Below are 24,025 nucleotides of genomic sequence, written 5' to 3' on the forward strand. Positions count from 1 at the left end.
CTGACAAACCGTCTAGGAGGAGTATGTTCAAATTGATCATGTGACATCAGGATAATTGTCATTCTTTCTGTTGCCAGTTGGTGGCGCTATGCCAAACATGCATTATGGGCATGTGAATATTATCATTAACATGGTCTTTAATGACCTATGAAATGTAAAACATTTCAAGCCATGCATGGTGAATTATGACACATTTATTGTTTGTGTGGAACGGTATTAAAATTAACAATGTCGCCATTTTGTCAAATTACAATATATCAAAAAAAGGCTTCACAATTTAGAATCAGGAACATCTCTGCGTCATGTATACCAACTTTGACATGAATCGGATCAACCGTCTAGGAGGAGTACGTTAAAATTGATCATGTCCACAACGCACAAATTCTCAATTACCTCACTTCCTGTGGGCGTGGCTAATGGCATGTTAATACAAAAGTTGTTTGTTTTTGGGAGTTACAAACACCCCCCAAATTTGGTGTGTGTATCTAAAACTATATGCCAACCACAAGTCACAGTGACATAAGGGGGCGCTAGCGAGTCCCTGGGCCACGCCCGGGGTCAAGCTCTTGTACCTAACTGCGATGCGTGACACCTGACGTGTGTGCCAAATTTCAAGAGTTTTCGACCATGTTTACCACCTCAAAAACAGGAGAGCAAAAAAGTGGAATAATAATAATAATAATAATAATAATAATAATCCTTACAAAAACAATAGGGCCTTGCGCCCTTCGGTGCTCGGGCCCTAATAAAGAGATTGTCTGTATTAATTCCGCTGTGCACAGATGGAAGTGAGAAGGAAATGTTCACTATAGGGGTGGCAAAAACATAATGTTGCGATTACATCGTCAGCCATAACACTATGACCTCTGACAGGTGAAGTGAAAAACACTGATTATTTCGTTATGGTACCTGTCAGTGGGTGGGGTATATTAGGCAGCATCTGAACATTTAGTTTGCAAAGTTGAAATATAAAAAAATGTAAGGATTTAAGCAACTTCATCAAGGGCCAAATTGTCATGGCCAGACTGGTTCAGAGCATCTCCAAAACTGCAGCTCTTGTATGATGTTCCCGGTCTGCAGTGGTCAGCTATCAAAAGTGTTCCAAGGAAGGGAAAGTGCATGGTGAACCAACAGGGTCATGGGTGGCCAAGGCTCATTGATGCACGTGGGGAGCGAAGGATGGCCTGTGTGGTTTTCATTTACATCACTTGGATGGCTAGTTTCATCTAACTTTCATTTACTGGGGAACACATGGCACCAGGATGCACCGGCGGAGGCAGTGTGATGCTTTGGGCAATGTTCTCATTCCCGACACTCACTCAACCCTCACACAAACTTTTATGCAATTCAAGGAGAGACTCAATGATAAATTCTTTACTGGTTACATTTTGACAACAGTTAAGGTAATGAATTGACTCATTTATTCATCATTAACCCACTTACTTCCGGCACAGAGAGTTGCTGCGTGAAATTGCGGTACACAGATGTATATAGATTGAACGTGTTGTGTGGCTTGTGTATGTGGAATGCATCTCATAGAGTCCGACATAGACGATCTGGAAACTTGGGTAACGTCAAACAAACATACAAAACATAAAGATTTTAGACTAAGTTTTAGGGCAACGGGATATGGAGGCAGCCAGCTCGCAATTCTCTTTGCAGGAAAAATCCTACTGTAGCAGTAGCACAATACTAATCTTTCTCTAAAGGCACATCACAGACATTTTGACAATCTAATATTGTCATATCACACATCCCTAGTACAATAGACATCTATCTTTCTTTCTTTCCTACAGCTGTATGTGTAAAAGCACTTCATTTAAGTGTCTGTGGGTTGTTTTTGTTGTTTTTGTTTATTACTATTACTATATTATTATGAGCATTATTATGTGTTTTGTGACAAAGTCTGTAAACTCTGTGCAGGTGATCTACTGTGATCAAGCTTGTCAGAAGTTGCATTGGTTCACGCATAAGAAGTTGTGTAGAAGATTGCAGGAGCAGAGAGAGAGGCATGAGAATGAGTCTGCAAAACACTTTGAGACAACAGAGACAGGTAAATAACCCTCTTGGACTGAGGGTATTTTGACACTCATATTTTGGCATATGAGTTCAGCTTCCTTCCTATGTCAAATTGTACCTGTTTTAAGGAAATGTTATTTTATTATTGTTATTATTTTATGAATAATATTTTATGTATTATTTATTTATTTAGTTATTTATTGTACCGCAATTATTATACTATATCTCTTTGTTATTTCATTGTTACTGTAATCTCGGCTTCACTGAAAATGAGTACTCTCAGTGAACACCCGAGAATAAATAAAGGTTGAATGAATGAATGCTTCAACGTTATTGAAGTGGTATGCATGTCATGTATCAGGCGTACTCATTAGGCGGACTCCGGTCCAGATAAGGACCCAAATACAATTTAATCCAGACCAAGACCTTTTTTGACACTGTGCTGTTTACTCTGCGTCAGTGCATCTTTTTTTTTTTTTATCAAGACCAATCACAACAGCTGTAAAACCATTAGTATGACAACATAACCATTTACATGCAAGTCAGATAGTTAGTCAATTTATTAATCTGTGTGTTAACAAACCATTTACAAGGTATCTATCTATAAATTGCAGGAACGTCTGTGTGTGTGTGTGTGTGTGTGTGTGTATGTGTGTGTGTGCCGCATATCTGTCGAACCATTGGCCCGATTGATTTGAAACTTGATTTGAAGCATGAGTAAGTGCCCGTGAGTAAGTGCAGTGTCAAGGCTTGAGCGCAAGTGACACCCGTCTTACTAGTTCAACTCCGGAGAGTTCCAAGCTCCCTCACGCTGGCGCTCGCCTAAGAATGAATTCCTTTGCATCTATCAATGCATTCACCGAAAATAAATCAGAGACTCTGACCTACACAGACGAACAAGGTGCCAACATAATACTACCGCACTTACTGTTCCAAGATCTCTTCAAACCTCCAGAGCCGAGTACTCTCTCCCTCAGCAGAGAGCTAGAGGACCTCAAGAACAGAGACATCAGGCTCCTCTGGCATTCTCCTCTGAATATTGGAGAGTTAAGCGAATTCCTCACAGGACTTCGCTTGAAGAAAACGCCCTCGTTCGAGCACAAGTGGGAACAGATCTTGAACAAATGCTCCCTGGAGAAAACCAAGACTGAAATGGATAAGACTACCGAAAGATCCGAAAAACGGAGACACAGATAAAGGCGCAAATCGACGCAGATACATTCAACACCATCTCCACTAAAATAACCGCATCCCACAAAACTTTCCAAGAAGAACTTCAAAGCTACAAGATCAAGAAATACGAGAGGGACATTAAGGACTATGCCGAAGGAAAGATCTATGACTGGAAAGGAGAGGTGAGGAGTCTCCGTAAACCGCACGCTGGCAACTGAAACATTGAAATGTCTTAATCAATTGGAGAATAGAGAGGACATCATCATTCACCCAGCTGACAAGGGTGGTTCCATAGTTGTGATGAGCAAAGAACAATATGATCAAAGTATCTTCAGTTAAAAGAGACCCCTTGATCAATATAGAGTGGAAATTGACGAAATAGTGGTTACAGCACACTCTAGAGGTTGGATTACAGAAAGGGAGAGCGATTTCTTAATTGTGAAGCATCCTATATGTCCAGTGTTCTATTCTGCCGCACTAAGGCAGAAGGTCGTAACTTCGATTTTGGCGAAAATGAGTTTTTGTCATTATTAGGACAATAAACATACGTTTTATCATGTAGACAAACATCAAGTTTCAATTCGGTTGTTTTTTGGGAGAAATACGATTATATTTTTGCCGTAATTTCAAAAAGCCTAAGGGAAACTGTGGCAGAAGCCCGTAACATCAGATACGGCTTTATGCCTCCCTTTCACGCTGCTACTGAACACTCGATTGAAGTTACGGTGCGAAGTTATGGCAAGCTGCCTTCTGACCGACCATCAACGTGAAGTTGTATTGCCGGCTGGCGTTATGTCTAGGCTATGCATTATTCAATTAAATCACCTCAGACACACACTAACTTCAATAAAGTGTATACAGTAGCCTACATGTTTTGCAGTGCTTGCTTTTTGTTAGATTGATGGCTTTGAAACGTAGCCTCGCCTAAATGCCAAGGACAAGGAATGATTATGCTGGTGCATTAAAGATTAAACTTAAAAGCCTAAACTCAACAACATATTCAGTAACAAGCGGTGCATTAGAGCATGGCTTGTAGCCTAGGATATCTTAATTCACATCACAGCCCGTAATACAAGGCTACATGTCAACTGGAAAAAAATGTTAGCTCTCGCCAGCAAATGATAGTCATTGACTGAAAACTATGCGAGTTTGTTGGAGCCGCAATGACACACCCAAATGATGGTCATTGACTGAAAACTACGCGAGTTTGTTGGAGCCGCAACGACACACCTTACACACACACACACACACACACACACACACATCAGCAGCAGGAATGTAGTAATTTAGAGCTTACCTTTAGTTGAACCCTGGTTAAAATCCATACCAAACAACAGACGAGAAAGCAAATCCATTAAATCTGCCACGAGTTTTTAAAACTTGCTGCTGGCTAGTTAAAACTACCAAGTTGTTACAGGCTGTCAATTCTATCAGTGCAATCCTAAAGTTTAGTGTAGCTGCAGGTTAGTTGGGAAATTAAAGCTAGTCGCAAAGCAGGCAGCTTTAAATTGCAGTAATATAAAATGACCAAATAAAGGCAACCGATCACATCCTAATCTACCTAATTTGTGTGGGAGAACTTTGTTTTATCATCTGCATTTGGTTTGCAAGTTTCCATTCTATCCAGGAAAATGTATAGGCCTAGGCTACAGTGTTTAATCATAATTTTGAAAAGACCTACACACATCATCAAAATGTTTTCCTGATTTCATTATAATAATGCAAATACTGCAAGTAAAGTCCCAAGAAATATGAATTCCTATGTTTTCACTGAAACTTTTCAGCAGACATTAAGATGCTACAATAGGATGATTCTGAAGTATTTTTGCCGTTCTAGGCTGGTTATCAAAATAAACAAGCCAATGAGTCTAAATTAGTGCCTCATATCCAAACAGAAAAATATGCTTTATATTAAAACATCAAAACACTCATTCTTAATTCTGACATCTGTCAGAAGTGACTGTCAGTGTGGTAGGCTACTATGAGTATGAAATACAGGAAAACATGAAAAAACTATCATTTTCATATGATGTTGATAAATGTGAAGCCATAGGCATAGCCATAGTTCAATAGGGTTAATATTGCTTACATTTTAAGTGAAAGTTATCATTGTTATCATAACATTGTGCTATAAAATAGAAGTTAAGGTATTTTGCCTTAGTATGACCGATTGTCATTTTGTGGGCAATACTAAGGCAGAATACAGTAACTTCCAAAAAAGGGTCAAAGGTCAAATTTGAGTTCAAATTTTTTTGTAGATAGATTAACCCTTAGAACCCGATTGACGCAAAGTGCGTCAAAAAACACACCCTTTCTTCTCTGTTACATTGCTCCGCGACTGTTCATCACAACGAGATAAAACCTTTATTTTATGACAGAGAAGAAGTGGGACTACGCACTTGTCTGTACGATCAAGTATGAAAATAAAAAAAAATCATGAAATTAAATCAAATTGCATCATCTTTACAGTCTATACTTCTCTGCGTTCACCTGCGCACCCATTACTCTCGTTTGAATTACTCGCGAACCCGTGATCGCATAGATATGGCAAGCATATCAGATGAAAGAGGAGAAACAGAGCTATCGATCTTTCTGGCTTATAAAAACAGACGAAGTGACTGCAAAATATTAACGTCATGTACACAAACCAACGCTGCACACCCATTACTCTCGGAGTAATTACTCGCGGACCCGTGATCGGATATATGCCACGTATGTTAGATGAAGGAGGAGACACAGAGCTATCATTTGATACCAAATACATTCTTCTGGGTTATAAAACAGACGAAGTGACAGCAAAATAATAACTTCATATAGCTGGACTTACCCCACGTTTTTGTCTGTTTTTGTGGCAAAGCATGTTTATAATCCAACGCTATCGTGTGTTTATGGCAAAACATGTTCATAATCCGGTTTTGAGATCCTAGCCAATTCCTGCATGGCATCCAATTCAAGGCTCACATTGCATCCCAATTTGTTCAACAAAGAAACACCTTTTTTGCCTTTACTTTGTTCATGGTAATGCAGTAAAAAGTTGAGAATCATCATGAGTGCATACACCATAGTCACACATGCTAACAGGCAAACTTGGGTCAAGTCAGGTCAGATCAGTTCGTGTCACAGATATGGAGCGCAGAATGGTCATTTTTCATCGCTAAATAAAAAATGGCATTTATTTCTGTAAATCACACACCACATATTTCTGTAAATTGCTCAGCCCCAGAGTATCTCTCCAACATGGCAATTATATTGCCCGTTTCAGGACAGTCTGCCCTACACACACATGAAATGCATGTAGAGCTATGAGCTTGCTGTGGTGAGATACAGGTCAAAATATAAGAATTTTTATAATATGATTTTTATATTTTAATTATTTAAAAATAAAAATAAAATCAATGCTAGTACTAATACATGAAATGATATCTGGATAGCCTAGACTCTGCTGAAAAATCAATATATAATATGTGTGTGTGGCACTTACAATGACCAGAATAAATCCTTATGAATAAAGGTAGTGAAAATGCCCTAAAAACAGCTTAGGGTTCTAAGGGTTAATACAGGTAAACACTACAAAATGTGAAAATGACAATATTATACCTATTACTCAATTGTCAGGACATTAAGATAACTTTAAAGTCATTTTTCTCAGTTTCACACTCTGGTGAGTTAAGGTCTTTTGCCTTAGTAGGGCAGTATTGGCTACCTAATATTCATAAGTCTCTTGAGAACCCCCCCCAGCTGAAGTACACAGAAACTACTTCCAATATGCCAACGCATAGTATCTCACATCAGAAACAAGGAGTCAGTATGGGAAGTTGTTTTGCGCCCTCCTATGCATGTGTAGTGACTCTGGGAGGAAAAGTTTATCTACAATTCCCTCAACAATAGATTTCTACACAATATCCCCTTGTGGAAGAGATACAGTGGGCATTACTTTGAAATGGCCACTTCAATCGCGCATTAGGAGGCATGAAGCTGCGTGAAACTTTAGTACCACTTTCAGTCACTGTGCGTCGCTCTGCCACTGTACATCGCTCTGTCAGTAGCCTGCCTGCCGCCCCTTATGAAAAAGCAGGAGGCTACCTTTAAACATAATTGTTGCCGAGAGGAATCCCAGCCTACGAATTCAATAACAAAATAAATCATGCATAATTAAACATTACCTCGATTTAGGCTACTTATAGCCTATGGCATAAGGCTTGTGCCAAATAGAAAAAATGTTGGGGGTAACGTGTTACAAAGTACAATTCAAATTTCAGTAATTCATTACAGTTACTGAATAACTGTAACGTCCATTCCTGCGTTACTCTTGATATCTCTAATATATTGTTTCCATAGGCATGCAGTGCTTGCTTATTGAAAATATAGATTAGCCTAGACACATTATTTTATGGTAGAGATATGCGCAGGACAGAGCACGCATTCTCTTCTTGCACTGCTCTCCCTCAAACAGGTTGGCTTCAGCACGCACCTCCCCTACGCAAATCAAAACAGTGTCTTGTGCAAGAACTGTTCATGCAGACTACAACTGGCGCGGTGTAGCCTACACAACTTTGTTTAAAATTGATGCATTCAAGTTAACTTTGCAAAGTTAGTGTTATAGCCTACTTATCACAACGTTGTCAATCGCAAACGCTAATTTATTCTAACGTCTCTCTACGGAACTACTTGTTTAATTTGCGGAGGACGAAAGCACCTTTTTGATAATTGAGCCAGTAGAGAAATAACTGTTCAGAACCTAATCTGTAGCCTAGGGTAGGCTTCTGCAGAAAACAATGTTGTTGGCGATTTAATACTATCTAGCAACGTTTTTAACAGGCTACGCAATAGAGGCTTAGACAACTATGACCCACGTTTTGGTTTCATAAATTAATTTGCCCTACTTCTTGACTGCAATGTAGTCAATTGACTGCTTGACAGGTTATTTTTATTTTTCTGTACAATAAACAAATACATCTGCTTTATGCCGCAGAATTATGCACTTGGCCAGCCTATAGAACGGGCACATTTTGGAGAGAATAGAAAATACGCATCGGAGAAAATAGAGAATCTGTAGGTTATTTGTGGCGGGTTACCAGCAAACAATGTTTAATGCATTAACTCAAGACGTCAAACGTTTTCTAAACAATAAAAACAGAAAGGATGCAGCAGGCAGCAAATGTAGAAGAGTCATTTCCAGTGGAAGAACAAAATGCTGAAAGAAGCCCAAAGATATGGAGGCATATCTGGTAAGTTGTTATTTTTTGAAGACGTAAATGGTTGCGCTATAGGCCTAGTCAAGTTTGCAAGAAGGAGACATAACGCGTGAGCATGCCACACTATCCACAGCTGTGGTAGCGGGGCAGGAGGATATAAAATTCTTCAACAGAAGGCCTGCCTTGAATGCAGACTTGCCCGAAATAAAGGCATGTGGTTTGCGCAGCCTACAGTAAGTAGGCTAAATAACAGACCCGCCACAATGTGCGGTATGGTTTTTTACAAGCAAGATGTTTTTGGTGCCCTACGCGCACTGCATGTTCTTAAATAACAATGATCATCAGTAATATTCGACCATTATTTTGTGTAAATGGGCTATGCATTGGGTTAGACACCAGGGGCCATATTCACAAAGCCTTTTATCTTACCACTAGGAGTACTCCTAAATAGCAATAAAAGATTTTAGCTAGGAGTTTCTCTCATATTCACAAAGCCTCTCAGACCTACTCTTAGTAAGGAAAAATGAGAACTCCTAAACTAAGAGTGAGTCTTCGTTGCTATGGATGACGTTATTACTCATGCACGAGCTTGACTGAAGTGACCACCTTGATTGGCTGATGATTGTAACGCGGGAATGATTCCAAACACCTCCCTTACGATGATGAGTGACAGGTCTGAGAATGCGTGCGCTACACAAGGACGGAAGATGATGAATAACTGAATAAAAAGGCCTAGCCTAAATGAATCAAGAGTAAGGCAAAACAAATAGCCTAGTAGCCTAATGAAACATACGGATTGATGTAGTATTTATATCTTTGTAACATTATTGAATTAATCTGTTACTATGCCTATGCCTACGTTTGCAAAGAGGAGAACATTTTAATTTGATTCACAATAATGTTACATTTAATTTACATGTTGACAATGAGTAGCCTAGTTTTGGTTGTTGTTGGTGGCGTTATTGCATGTTAGTTATGCCTACAATGCAAAATTACTTCCTCACGATTGGAAGCTTCTGTAGCCGCATAGGATTTCAAAACATGGCGAAATGCCACAAAAAACGGTTTGTGAATAGGTCTGTGAGTTAGGGGTCCTCTCGACTTCTTCTAAGCTGTCACAGAGGTGGGAAGGTGGGATTTGTTGGGGGCAGGGCCGGATTAACAATTCAAGACCCCTGGGCACAAATGTCTGATGGCCCCCCCTGCCCCCCAGCCAACGTGAATCGGGCGGTCAGTTAATAGGCCTATATCGTGAAGATTTTTCTTGCCATCTAAGGCACGAGCGCATCTGTGAGGCCAAGCCTCACCAAGTAGCCCATTTGTTTACAACTAACTTTACATTTAATTAAACTGCTTATAGGCTATGCCGAAATAGTTTTCAACATTTTGAATATTAGTGTCGGGTGAATTAGGAAATGTTCTCAAGTATAGTATAAGTATATATACTTTTTTTCCCGTGAGGGAAATTTGGTCTCTGCATTTAACCCAATCGGTGAATTAGTGAAACACAAACAGCACACAGTGAACACACAGTGAGGTGAAGCACACACTAATCCCGGCGCAGTGAGCTGCCTGCTTCAACGGCGGCGCTCGGGGAGCAGTGAGGGGTTAGGTGCCTTGCTCAAGGGCACTTCAGCCACGGCCCACTGGTCGGGGCTCGAACCGGCAACCCTCCGGTTACAAGTCCAGAGTGCTAACCAGTGGGCCACGGCTGCCCCAAAGTAGCCTTATGGCTGAAAGCTGCTTGGGATCCCCCCCTGTCAAGCAATATAACCATACAAATGCGCAGCCTGCACTCATTGTTTCAAAAGGAGTAATTTCGGCTTTGTCAGAACTGGCCATTGTAGGCTATGTAAAAATAAACTTCCAAAACTAATGAAAAATATTTATCTTCTTTCAGTTAATTCAAAAGTTTCCAAAAAGTTAAAAAAGATAACTTGACGCGCGTCATTGACATAATGCGCAAATAATATAGCCTAGATATTCCAATATATTCGAATACATATGTTTATTTTAGAGGGAAAATTTGAACGTCATTTTTGAGCAATTTTGACAGCCCTAGTCCACTGTAGGCTGCGCCAATCGGCTATTACTGTAACACCTTCCACTATAGCCCCGGTGAGTGGGGGTCGTTGGTTGGATTTTGTAGTTAGGCTACTGCAAATGTAACACCCTCGTTTCTATGAAACTGGAAACAACTGAACCAGGAGACTTTGTCACAAGACAAAACAGATGTCTCAAAGCCCATTAGATTAATGTGAGCCTGTGGTTTAGATTTGTAAGACAAATATTTGGTTAGACTAGGCTAGCTAACTTTACACTGACACAACGTAACAATGCTCTGAAGTGACGGTCAACATGAAATCCAAAACTTTTTGATCACTAAGTTGAAATTTCTAGCTCAACCACAAATAATTCTGATTCTTTTTAATATCATCCAATAACTAATTCAATGTTGATTTAGGCCTATAGGCCTAACTTGGCCTACTTAGCAATACCATTGAACACCACTTAAAAGTTCAACGAAGAGTTGCCATTGCTGCTGCTGTGCTGAAGAGATGTGGACGGCACGGCAGGGCATGCCCAATGAAAATAAATTAACGCAACACAACACAGATCCCGCTTCTCTCGCGTCAGTCACTGACAGTAGCCTAGAATAAATGCATGGGGAAAAGCACTTCCCCATGACAAAGACATCGTAAAACACTGAAAGTTAATATTTTGTCACTAGCAACATACATCTGTCCTTTGTCAAATACAGTTGCATGTAAAGTATAGCTCTGAACAAAACCGTTCAAGAGGGCCCCAGCAGTGGCGCGACTGGCTGGGGCACCTGCACCGTACGCCGGCGACCCGATTCCCGCCCCGTGGTCCTTTCCGGATCCCACCCCGACTCTCTCTCCCACTCACTTCCTGTCAATCTCCACTATCCTATCTAATTAAAGGCATAAAAAGCCCCCACCCCCCCCCCCCAAAAAAAAAAAAAAAACTTTCAAGAGTTATTTAAGGAGAAGTCGAACGTGTGTTTGGTTTCATTTGTCCCTCCTGGCTGGGACAAATGAAACAGCATGGGGGACGAATGAAACATCCTACAGCTTTTGACAACACATCATGAATGGTACTTCAAGTATGTGTTATTTTAGATAGATTGCTGCTGGGCTATATGTCTTGGTTCATGTCTGTTAACAACTCATTGCCGTCTTGCGGTTGCATCCATTACAAACAAACATGCAATGTGAACGTCTGGGATTGGGGAGAGCACTAAATGTTCTACTGAATAAGCAGAAGTCAAACCTTTAAATGAAAAACACTCTTTAATAATCAAAAAAATAAACCGCTAATGAAGTAAACTTGTGACCATCAAAAATCGTTTATCGCCTGTAACTCCGTGATAACAGGACGTAACCGGAAGTCATTTGGCTGAGCAACGGAGGTTAATATGCTCTATATTTTGTCCAAATGATGTCTGTCTATCATCGTTGCACTCGGAGAAAACCGGAATGTTTCATTCGTCCTGCGTTTCTTCTACGGCTGCAAACGGGATTCACTCGCCGTTAACCAAATATTTCTTTATTAGGGCAGGGCAGGCATATTTTTGGCTATTAAATTATTTCTAAACCAGTCTGCTAAAGTCTGTAGTGAAGTCTGTGTAGGGTTTTCCAGGCTCCATTTCTTTTTACGAGACACCCTGCTCACAAGAGACATCTGCCGGTTGTTTGGGTTGTTGCAGCGTCACTGGAAAAATACAAATTAAAGTCGTGTGATCCCGCGTGATGTTACGCGCGGACCGCGAGGGAAGCTGGCCAATTTGAAGTAATGCCCACTGTACATAGATGATGTGGTTTTTATTTGGACTGGAAATCTAGCTGAGTTGAAGAATTTTATGGAATATATCAACGGCACCACCCCTTTCCTTAAGTTCAGAAGTGAGCATTCACTTGAAAATGTGGATTTTCTGGACTTAACTATACGGAAAAATACTCAAAGTAATCTGGAGACAACCATCTACCGTAAACCTCTAAGCAGGAACACGCTCCTCAGAGCAGACAGTCACCACCCTAAGAGATTGATTTAAAAACATTCCAATCGGTCAATTCTTGCGTCTAAAAAGAAATTGCAGCACTGAAGCCGACTTTAAGATCAAGGCCGTGGAGATGGCTGATCGATTCCGTGAGCTATGCCGAAGTTGACATCTCTGCAGCATATCAGCGAGCCAAATCCACCCACAGGCCACACCTGCTGGAGAAATCTAGGCGTGCTTCAGCTCCGCGTCCCGTGTTTCTCCACGGAATTCTCAGATATAAGTGAGGAAATAAAATATGTCATCAAAAAAACTGGCATGTCTTACAAACTGACCCATCCTTAAAAGACATTTGTGCAGAACCCCCCTTGATGTCATTTAGGCAATCCCGCTCCTTAACCCTCTAACCGCCCATGTCGCAATATTGCGACAAGCGTCATTACTGAATAAAACAGACGATAGACGCGAGTACAGTGTAAAATCTCATTTGTACTCTTGACCACTAGTTGGCAGACACCCAGAGCTACGATTCAAGCTCAACCTTTTTTTTCAAAGTTTTCAAGAAACTCGCGAAAAACACACGAAGAAGATGCATTTCCTCCATAACGCGGAAGCGATGCAGGCCATAGTTTTGCACAAATTGAAGCAGAAATACACCAAATGTTGAAAAAAAAAATTCACGTGTGAAGTCTTGGATCTGTTATTCACCTATTCTGATTCTGAAGGAGAATATCTGCCTTTTGGAGAATATGATCGATCGTCTATTGACTGATAGTCACGGAGCGTCTGTGAATGGAGGTGCGTCTTTTTCGACAGTGTCCACTAAGCATACCATGCTTATTTCGACCCTCTGCCCAACATAGCTGGAGGTGCCAGTGACAATAGTGATGGTAGTGTCCGTAATGGACGTGGGGTTGTAAAAATAGGGCTCTGAAGAAAACGCAGGGGTTGTAAAAATAGGACTCTGAAGAACTTCAAAGTCACCCGCGATATGGAACTGATTTGACCAGGCTACTTTATTGTATATTAGCATAGGGTTTGTGATTATAGTAATAGTTTACTATTGTTGGTTTACATGTGACTGTGTTCCTGTTCATTTGTTATGTCGGTGAAATGACAAAAAAAGAAAGTAAAACTGCTCAAATATGTTCAACATCTAGTATTTACTGAAATGTGCATAATTCACGCTGGTTGCCATCCAGTGACGTCATAATATGCAAATTAGATGAGTAAATTTACCTTCATAAACTTCTGGTCATACTCAATGATTTTCACGTTTACAGTAAGACTTTATCTCTGACCACTTGCAAGCCATGGCCTTTTGAAATTTTGATGTAAAAATCTAATTTATATTTTTTAAACCCTGGTGGCTAAAGGGTTAAGAGAGAGACTGGTACACACATCTATGAGCCCTCCTAAGCAGCTGACCTGGTTACCAGTACCACCCCAAGGTACCACTACCCACTACCCATGTGGTGTATATTTTGAAATGTCCTTGTGGGTTGTTATATGTAGGGCAAACCAAACGTCCACTCAAACAGAGGATTGCTGAGCACAAAGTCGCTATACGTAATCATAACATGGACTATGCAATAGCGCGCCACTATGTCCAGGCGAATCATGGCTCTTGCGCTACACTTAAATTCTGGGGAATTGACAGAATACTGCCTCCCCAACGAGGTGGAGACGTTGTCAAAATGTTACTTTGAAAGAGAAGCGTTTTGGATCCACACAATCAACACAGTTGAGCCCCATGGTTTAAATTAAGAATTATGTCTGTCTTGTTTTCTCTAACAATGTCATCTTTTATTTTGACTCTTTTGTATTTCTAATTCACACTGACCAAAGATGTGCTTGATGCTTACTTTTCTTTCTACGAGTGCTCGTACTGGTTAATTGTTGTTAATACCCACCCCGTGTGCTCCGGTCATCCCTGGGTTTAGTCTCTTTGAAGTAGCCTAGCCAGTTTCTCTAAGTGCAGTGTCAAGTTTGACGTTGTTTGGATAAGAAATGCAAAAGATATTGGTAAAATAGGCACACAATGGCTTTCACTGCTCTACTGTATTCACTCCCCCAGCTCTATGTGTTAACCGCATATCTGTCGAACCGTACGTGGGATTGAATTCAGACTTGGCAGGTGTCTTGCTATGGGCACCAGTAAGTGCAGTGTCAAGTTTGATGTTGTTTGGATAAGAAAGAAGATTTAAAGTTGTTTGGATAAGAAAGAAGCACACGTTGAGGGTAAGCAGATTTTTGGCAGCACTGAATCGGGGCACAGCACGGCCCAGGCTACTTTGGACTTAAGACTTTGAATAAACAAACAACAATTCCGGCAATGTCCCAGTTTAAAACTAGCTATTGGCTAATGGTCCCGAATTTAACAACGTTTCAGAATGCCACACAGCTAGCCAGAGAGTGGCTGACAGAGCGACATGCCACTTATGTTTTTGAGTCATGTCGTTGCAAATCTTATATGATGATGCATCTTTCTACAAAATGGTTTGTCATCTATATCCGTAAACAAATAATAATTTGTTTTTATGTTTATGGTTCTTAGCAGACTTTTCTGGTCCAAAGTGACTTATAATGACAATAAACATTATATTAACATTGAAATTAACAGTTTGAAGTGAAGTCTAGAAATGCACCGATATGGAATTTTAGGGCCGATAACGATAACCGATATTTATTGGTTTGTTGTGGCCGATACCGATACGGTAACCGATAATATTACTCTTGAAAAAAAATTGTGAAAAGTGATTTGGGGAAAGCATTTAATAAGCATAATTTTATTGCAGTAATTTTACCTACCACCAAATGATGGACAGAACTCATAATAGTCTTCAATAGTACAGCAGTCAACATAACAGTAGCCTAGCCCTACAGTATGTGTGGCTCCTTTAAGTGAACCTGACGTCAGTGAATTGCGAGTGAGTGGCTAGAGAGTATGAATCGTTTTCATTTAGGACTAAACACTCATAAACGGCTCAGCTGGGAATAAGCTACAGTATAGCGACCAAATCAGAGTTTGTGAGGGAAACTTAGTTTAGTTTCAACTGTGGGTAACTGAATAAAGCTGCAATTCCTCAGACTGTATCTTATGTCCGTCTACTCTGTTGGGCACAACCTGCTGCAGCAGAAATGAAAGGGGTTAGCCCCGAAGGTTTTAATAATTTATTATGATGACCTGTCTGGAACTGAAGCAGGAATGGTTAGTATATTTCTAGGTAATAATACAAAACCCAAGCTAAAGTAATGCAAATATAATACTAAAATACAACTTAGAACTAGAAACACAATTCCCAAGGAATTACCAGTGCATGGAAATGTAAAAGTTGTGATGTAAAATATTATGTATAGTTAACATTTTTATTATAATTTTTAGTAGTTATGTTAACTATGCTAACTAACATGCTAACTATGCTAACCATGTGACTTAGCTAACTTAGCTAATCATTTTTAGTTGTTATGCTAACTAGCATGCTACCAATGCTAACTATGCTAACCATGTGACTTAGCTAACCATTTTTAGCAGTTTTGTTAAAGTGTTGAAATAGTTGATGACAAGTTAAAAGTTGTTGATAGACAGCTAGTTTAATATATAGTTTAATAATAGTTTAAAAGTAGACTGTTTAAAAGTTGAATGTATATAGTTTAAAAGTTGTTGATAGACAGCTAGTTTAATAGATAGATAGTTTAAAAGTAGACCATTTAAAAGTTGAATGTAAAAAGTTCAGTAGTTTAATGGGTTACATTGTTTAACAGTGGATTATTGTAGTGAGGAGTTTTATTTTGAAACAGTTTTGGGCAGAGGAAACAGTTGAATAGGATGTGTAGTCTTAATTGACTTATGCTTAAAGCCTGAGGCTGCAGGTGGCCTGAACACCTGCCATAGGATTCTAATTGCTTAATGGCCGTATTATGATGTCATAATCGGCAATGCTAAGTCTATGGGGATTTTTTAAAAGTTTTTCTTTAATAGTTTATAAAAGTTTCAAAGTTGAAAAGACATAGCAGCTTGGTCCGTTTGAAGACCTACGTTACAAAGTTTGAAGAAGTTGTTGTTGCCTAGGAAGAACAGTACAGTGCATTTTCATGCACTGTAACTAGAAATGGCAAAAGTTGTGATGTAAAATATCATGTATAGTTAAAATAGATAATACAGAGATGGTTACTATGGTGATGCTAGGATAGACATGGTGGTTGCATAGCTTAATAAAAGTTGACTGTTTAAAAGTTGAATGTAGACAGTTTAAAAGTTGTTGATAGACAGCTAGTTTAATAGATAGATAGTTTAATAATAGTTTAAAAGTAGACCGTTTAAAAGTTGAATGTAGATAGTTTAAAAGTTGTTGGTTTAATAGATAGATAGTTTAAAAGTAGACCGTTTAAAAGTTGTTGAAAGACTGAAAGTTTAATGAATGTGGATATTCAAATAGTTTAATGGCTGTGTATAGGTAGATATTTGACGATAACTAAAAGTTGAAATGGCTATGCTAACATGCTAACTAGCTACAGTTGGTAGGAGTCATAGTTGATGACAAGTAACAGTTACAATGGCTGAACAGGTGAAAACTTTAGTAGTTTAAAGGGTTAAAATGTTTAACAGTGAAATATTGTAGTGAGGACTTTTATTTTGAAACAGTTTTTTGGCAGAGGAAGCAGTTGAACAGGATGTGTAGTCTTAATAAGGCCAGTTTGTATGCTTAAAGCCTGAGACTGGCAGTTGATCCAGGTGGATTTTACGTTACAAAGTTTGAACGAAGTTTCTAAGTTAAACTGTTCAAGAGAAATTGCGTACGGAAAAAGTGGTAAGCGGAATAATAATAAGAAATTGTTGTTGTTGTTGCCTTGGAAGAACAGTACAGTGCATTTTCATGCACTGTAATAAGAAGAAGAAGTTGTTGTTGTTGCCTAGGAAGAACAGTACAGTGTATTTTCATGCACTGTAATAAGAAGTTGTTGTTGTTGCCTAGGAAGAACAGTACAGTGCATTTTCATGCACTGTAATAAGAAGAAGTTGTTGCCTAGGAAGAACAGTACAGTGCATTTTCATGCACTGTAACTAGGCCTACTTATGTACTCGTTCCACTAACGAGTTTGTTTATTTGTTTCCCCGACCAGCGCGGTAAAGTGCAAACACATCATCAGCACAAGACGACTCTAGATAGGGTTGAGCTCCGCTCTGGTAAGGTTAAATGGCGGATCATTCACAAGAGGATTTTGAGATGCACAGATTCCCAAATGAATGCATATCCACAGATTTTGTTAGAGTGGTGAAATACATTCACACCGCTGACATTATATTGAGGAAAAAGTATAGCCAACCAAGCTCAAGTAGCTCAGTGAAGCCAGACGGACCTTACGTATACCCCCCCCCCCCCCCCCCCCCCCCCACACACACACACACACACACACACTCTTTATTTTATTTTTGACCAATTTGGGTATTATTTCAATTATTTATTTATTTCCCCCCCATGTTATATTGTTGTTGTACCATTGTCATTGTTTTATGTTTGTTTGTAAGCACTTTGGTTCAACTCAGTTGTTTTTAAATGTGCTATAGAAATAAAGTTGACTTGACTTGACTTGACTTGACGTAGGCCTAAATTAGGACTTAAATATCGGCGCAAATTATCGGCCAGAATTCTGTTATCCGACCGATAATAATATTTTCATTTTTTCACTTATCGGCCAATAATATATCGGCCGCCGATATATCGTGCATCCCTAGTAAAGTCATATGGTCTAAATAATAATAATATAAATACCAATATTTTTAGTTGACTAAAAATTCAACAAAACTAGATGTACCGCAGAGCGGTACAAAATATGACTGCCGCCCAGTCCAGCACATTTTTTCCACAAAAATAAATCACACTGAAAGGCCTATATGATTCTAACTGTCTCACTAAATTGCATTATCCACACTCAATTCTCACTGGTATCTGCTAGACAACAAGTACCAAAACATGATTAGTTCATAGATTTCACATGTAAAATTCATTTTATACAACCCCACCCCCATCTTGCCTGTTCATAATTCTGAGAAATTCTTGAATTGTGTGCATGTGTGCGTGTACACATTCATGTTTATGTGTGTGTGTGTGTGTGTGTGTGTGTGTGCGTGCTTGTGTGTTTGCCTGCGTATGTGTGTTTGTGCATGTGCATGCATGCGTACATATGTCTACTGTGTGAGTATGTGTCATACGTATGAATACTGTGAATGTATGTGTGTGCGTGTGTATCTGTTTATGCACATGTGTGCACATGGAATGGGTTAACATGACCCCTGGAGGCAAATATATGGAAAAAATTGGTCATCCTAGGCCCTACGGTTCTCAAGATATTCACAGAAAACTGTGTCTGCCCTACCCTCCTTTCGGGGGGTCCAGTACAGCGGGGGGGCTACAGATCAAAACAAAAAACGATGGTTCCATACTATCCATGTGGGGTTACATGCCCACCAAGTTTCGTGTACCCCGGTCTTTCAGTGTCCCGGGAATCCTTGACGGAAATTTGGACATGCGAAAAAGAAAAAGAAAAAAAAAATCTGACTAAACCTATATGCCCAAGCGGCGGTCATAATAAAAACAATAACCATTAACATATTTAAACCACAACTCTGTACCAATTACTGTAATTAGTTAGATATAGGGTAAACAGATAAGCTTTCAAACGCTTTTTGCGATTGAATTTATTCTCTGTTTGGACACAACATGGACGAAAGCCTGAGACAAATTTCCTACATTGTGGGACAATCAATACAGGGAGGGCTGTTGTATGTTGATTTTGCATTTGGCCAAATCTTTAAATTGATTGTTTTGTATTTAATGATTACTTCACAGGTAACCTTTAAAAGGTAATTTTTATTTTGTTTGTTCTTCTAACAGTTGATGAAACACAAACTGCCAAGGCAACACAGTCGGCTGAAGAGACCGCTACAGCATTCAAGGACCTTTCTATGGAGCCACCCCCACCATCTGCCAGCTCTGCCTGAATGACACACTCATCTGTCCAACTACTTTTACTGCCCATCCAATAACAAATCATGCCTATATATGTACAGTATATAATATTTAAGCTTTGGAGTAAGCCACATGTTCTAGATCAATACACAGGGCCTTCTCTCCATAAAAAAACATTGTTTGTTTGTTTTTTGTTTGTTTTGTTTTTGTGAACTAGTAGAATACAAACATGTAATGAAATTATTATTTTTTAACTGTTGAGACAACATTAAATAAATCCCCCTGGATATGCACCATATTTGGGAGCCTGCCCAGAGCCATAAGTTGCCCATGACATGATGTGTGTATTTAAAATAAATGCTGTCTACATGATAATGGCTTTTAGGTTGTTTTCAGGAAACACTAATCTCTTGTGAGCATTCTGAAGAAGGACCCAGCTCTTGAGTCTGTGGTCTCCACAGCAAATCTAATCTGGTGAGAGACACAGACAAGAAATGTAGTGTTTCCTGTAGCTCCCCTGAAAGTTCTGTGGGCTGAAGCCCTGACAACACACATCTGTCTCCCATCAGTGATTGAGTCCTCTTCATCCATCAGATCTATTGTTGCAGTCTTCCATAGGGAAGCCTTTTCGTCGGTACATTTTGAAAGAGAGAGAGCGAGAACAACTTTGGTTACTTATAGTATAATTCTGGCTAAAATTGACCTCAGGGTGTTTTTCTGCATTAAAACATCAAATAAACCGTGAAGACGTATTTTTCGTTGATCAACCACTACAGACCTTGGCCCGGTATATGCTATAGCCCCAAATTGCAAACAGAGACTAGCTAGGGGCAGTGAGCTAAACGCTTCCCGAATAGCATTATTGTTCAAAACAGCACCAAACCTCGTCAGTAGCTTGCTCAGGGTCGCTACGCATAAAACAAAGCACCAGCAAAGTAGTTAGCGAACCCAGAGTTTATTAGAGTTTATTTATACATGTATTTACACTCATGTTAACTTGAAACAGAGGGACAGAAGATAGGAATGACGTGATTGATGAGCACAAATTTAGACAAATTAGAACTGCTCCGGTAAAATATATTTTTGCCATGCTTAAATGTTGCACTTTTTGCCTTAATATCCCTCTGGCAATTCATTTCTGGTCATTCATTTTTGGATGACTAGATACCGTATTTTCCGGACTATAAGTCACACTTTTTTCATAGTTTGGCTGGTCCTGTGACTTATAGTCAGCCTCCCAGGTACAGTTGAAACCAGAAGTCTACATAACCTTACACATGATAAAGTAGAGGAATAAAACACATATACTGTAACATGCTAAAAGAGGAATAAAAAATAATCTTTTGGAAATTGATCTTAATGCCTTAACTAAAAAAGGAGGAAAAATCCAACCTTTAAGGACACCAATTTTCTTTGTGAATAAATAATGTTTTGTAAATAAATACATTTCTTAAACAGCGTTCCCATGGGTTCTTAAAAAGTCTAAAATTCTGAACTTTTTAAGGCCTTAAAAAGTCTTAAAAACGGACAGATTTTAATCTGAGGTCTTACATTTCATGTAGTCAGGTCTAAAAAAGTTTTTACCAGAGAATGTCTAATAGGAAGAGAATTGGCACTGTCAGGTTACTTCCGGTTTCTGGACTGGTTGCAGTTCCTCCTCAGGTTCAACTTGAGGGTGCTCGCAGGCGAGCGCAGAATGCATGGAGGTCTATTTTTCTCTGGATATAATTTTTTTTGAGTAGTAATTTGAATGTTGCATTCGATAGGAGAGGCAAAGAAAATACACACTGTTGATTATTATATATTTTTAAAGTCACGTAATTCTTCTAAAAAGCCATTCATGTCAATGACGTCATTCATTAGCACAATGCTAGCGTGTTATGGGCAACAACGATAACCTGACTCTCGCTTCCGTTGGGAGTGATTTCGGCACCATATTTTATGGTAGAGCCAATCAGGACGCAGGGCGGGAAATTCATATATGTGACGTAGCGTAGAAGCGACTGTGAGACTGTTCTCAGAGTCACGCTCTTCGTAAACGGGCTCTGGTTTTACCCTCGTTCATTTCCAGAAAGGCTGGCCGCAAAAAAGTATTAAGTCGTAGCCTACAAAGCAGAGCTGTAGAGTAACAAAACCAGCAGAACGCTGCCCTCAGAACATTGGTTTGGTGTGTTGTAGTTCTTTCTGGGGGATATTGGTGTTGGTACATATGCAGTGATAAAACTACAAATCCTGTGATAAATGCAATACCTGCCCACGAAATACGTCTGCGTCTCCTCAGAATTTGTTAAAGGGACACCAGGCAACGTTTTCGTGTTAATTACTCATCTTCGTAAGTCGGTATATGGTTAAATGACTCATTACAGGGCGAATGAAGACTCTCTCGCCCACCCCCACTGCCTGTAGGAAGAATATCCCGCTTGCAAGTTCAGTGTATTGTACCCGCCGACCGAAGCAGGATCAGTTTACATCCTGCATCCACAGCACAGAGGCAGGCTAACGAAACGCGATTGTTGCAAACGTGTGTATAATGGCAGAGCCAGCGAAGAAGCAGCGAAAACCCTTGACTGAAGATGCAAACAAAAAGGAAAAGAGCTTCAGACCTGCCTTCAAGTATAAGGCCTGCCTGGTGTCCCTTTAAAGTTTGGCTACGTGTGGAAAATTGGAAAGTGTACTTGCAATGAGACATGGCTAGATCACAGCAATCTCTGCTGTTGGTTACAAGAGGTACCCAGCTCCAGGCACGAGGCTCGCTGCAAACTGCAAAAAACTGTTCAATTTGTGACTCTGGGTGTGAAGGTGCTGGAGTCACACACCAGAGCAGAGAAACATAGCTAGTCACAAAATGCGAACTGTTTATCACAGCACCTAGCCGCTAATATCATTTGAAAGCTCCGGTTCCGCTCTCACGTGACGTCTGTGTGATTTATGTGAGATAAAAAAATAAAATGCAATTCAAGAGAATAATGGACATGACATTTGGACATTTGGATGCATATTATTATATATATATATCATATTTTTTAAGGGTGCTTTTGATCATCTTTTGAGAGACACATGCCCACCCAAAACACACTTTCATACCCAGTTTCAACTCCAGTCTCATTTTTGACTTCCATTAGGAGATTAAATCTATTCTATTTGAGGGCAAGTTTGTTTTAGTATATTTTCATTTTGGGCCTAAGGTGGCATGTGGCACTGATGTTTTTCCTTGAGTATAGGCCTACTACAATTGAGCAATGTCAAAATCTGTTGGGTGTGGGCGGATATTAAAGGCAAGATTTTCACCTTTTATGAAGCCCTACCGGGTCCCTACCGAGAAAACCAGCCATGCAACTTCCAAGAATGGCGCCCCACCAAAACTCGCGAGAATCTGAAACATTACCTTGTCAGTAGATATAGCTCTTTTTGGACAAAAGCATTTGCATTGTGTACATGGGAGAAAAGTTGCTATTTACAATAGGAGAGTAACATATAATACATTGCGACTCTAGAGGGAGTTGTAAACTCGCCAAAAATACCTAAACCTGCATAGTATACCTTTAATATGATTACTTTATCTGTAAATTAAATTACATTTTTGCTTTTTCAATGACTCGTGGCATCGTGTACTGTAGGTCTTAAATTTCAATCTTTATGGTCTTAAAATGTCTTAAAAAGGTCTTAAATTTGACTTACTGAAAACTGCAAGAACCCTGTTACAGGTGCTCATACGTATATATACCCCTTTGTTAAATTCCCATAGAGGAAGGCAGATTTTTATTTTTAAAGGCCAGTTATTTCATGAATCCAGAATACTATGCATCCTAATAAAGTTCCCTTGGCCTTATATGGTAGTTGCATGATATGTATGTATTTAGCCTACGTTTCTGGAGACAGTAGGCTACAGCTTTCTTGAGAATAAAACACTTCACTGCTGCTAACCATCACCATCCTCCACAACCATGAGGATCTAATGGAAAATGATCTTTCGTCCCCTTTTTGCTTACTATTGTAAAAACCAGCTGTTACACAAGTGGCCGGCATCTCGGTCAATATTTGATATAAAATTTTCAATTTTTAAGCTATTTGTAACTATGCAACCCAACTGTTGTAGGCTAGCCTACCACACTGCCTTGCCTACCACTCCAGGAATTGGCATAACAAAGCTATTTTAGATTAGGGGAGCGCGGGGGACAAAGTAACGCGGGGTTAAATGTAACACGGACTTTTTCCCTATTTGCAGGGGGTTGATCGAGGCATGCTATTTGTCATTTGTTCACATTACTATGAGACAGTGTTCCACAAATTTTCAGTCAGTATGGACGTGTTTCCACGTAGATCTGCAGCAAAACACCTTTTGAAGACATCAACGTAAATGTCTAGGTGGTACTTGTGTTTCCATTACTGAGTTGTGGGTGCAGCTCACTGACTCCAATCTTGTATCATCTTAATAACCGTCTTGTAGGCTAAAAATGAACACCGTTTTCAAACATGTAGCCAACTCATAGCAGGAGCTAGCTTATCTTATAACAAACGTGACCCAGCGGGGTTAGTTGTAATGCGCTGTTACAACTAAGCCACTCATACTGTACAATGATGTTGCAATACAAAAATATGCGCGTATTAGTGTTAGTTTAGTTCGTTTTTGTGATGTTTTGCATTTT

At 39.6% G+C, this 24,025-nt stretch overlaps 1 protein-coding gene across 1 annotated transcript in view; it reads left to right on the forward strand.

Annotated features, from left to right (window-relative positions):
* Positions 1-19,751, forward strand: part of ankmy2a (ankyrin repeat and MYND domain containing 2a) — a 101,393-nt gene extending 81,642 nt beyond the window's left edge. The window contains exons 9-10 of the mRNA XM_042107526.1: positions 1,924-2,053; positions 19,305-19,751. Of these exons, the coding sequence (XP_041963460.1) occupies positions 1,924-2,053; positions 19,305-19,411 (237 nt within the window). The 3' untranslated portion in view covers positions 19,412-19,751. The remainder of the gene's footprint in view (positions 1-1,923; positions 2,054-19,304) is intronic.
* Positions 19,752-24,025: the final 4,274 nt, after the last annotated feature.

The sequence above is a fragment of the Alosa sapidissima genome, chromosome 10 (genome assembly GCF_018492685.1).
Source record: "Alosa sapidissima isolate fAloSap1 chromosome 10, fAloSap1.pri, whole genome shotgun sequence".
Classification (NCBI taxonomy): Eukaryota; Metazoa; Chordata; class Actinopteri; order Clupeiformes; family Clupeidae; genus Alosa; species Alosa sapidissima.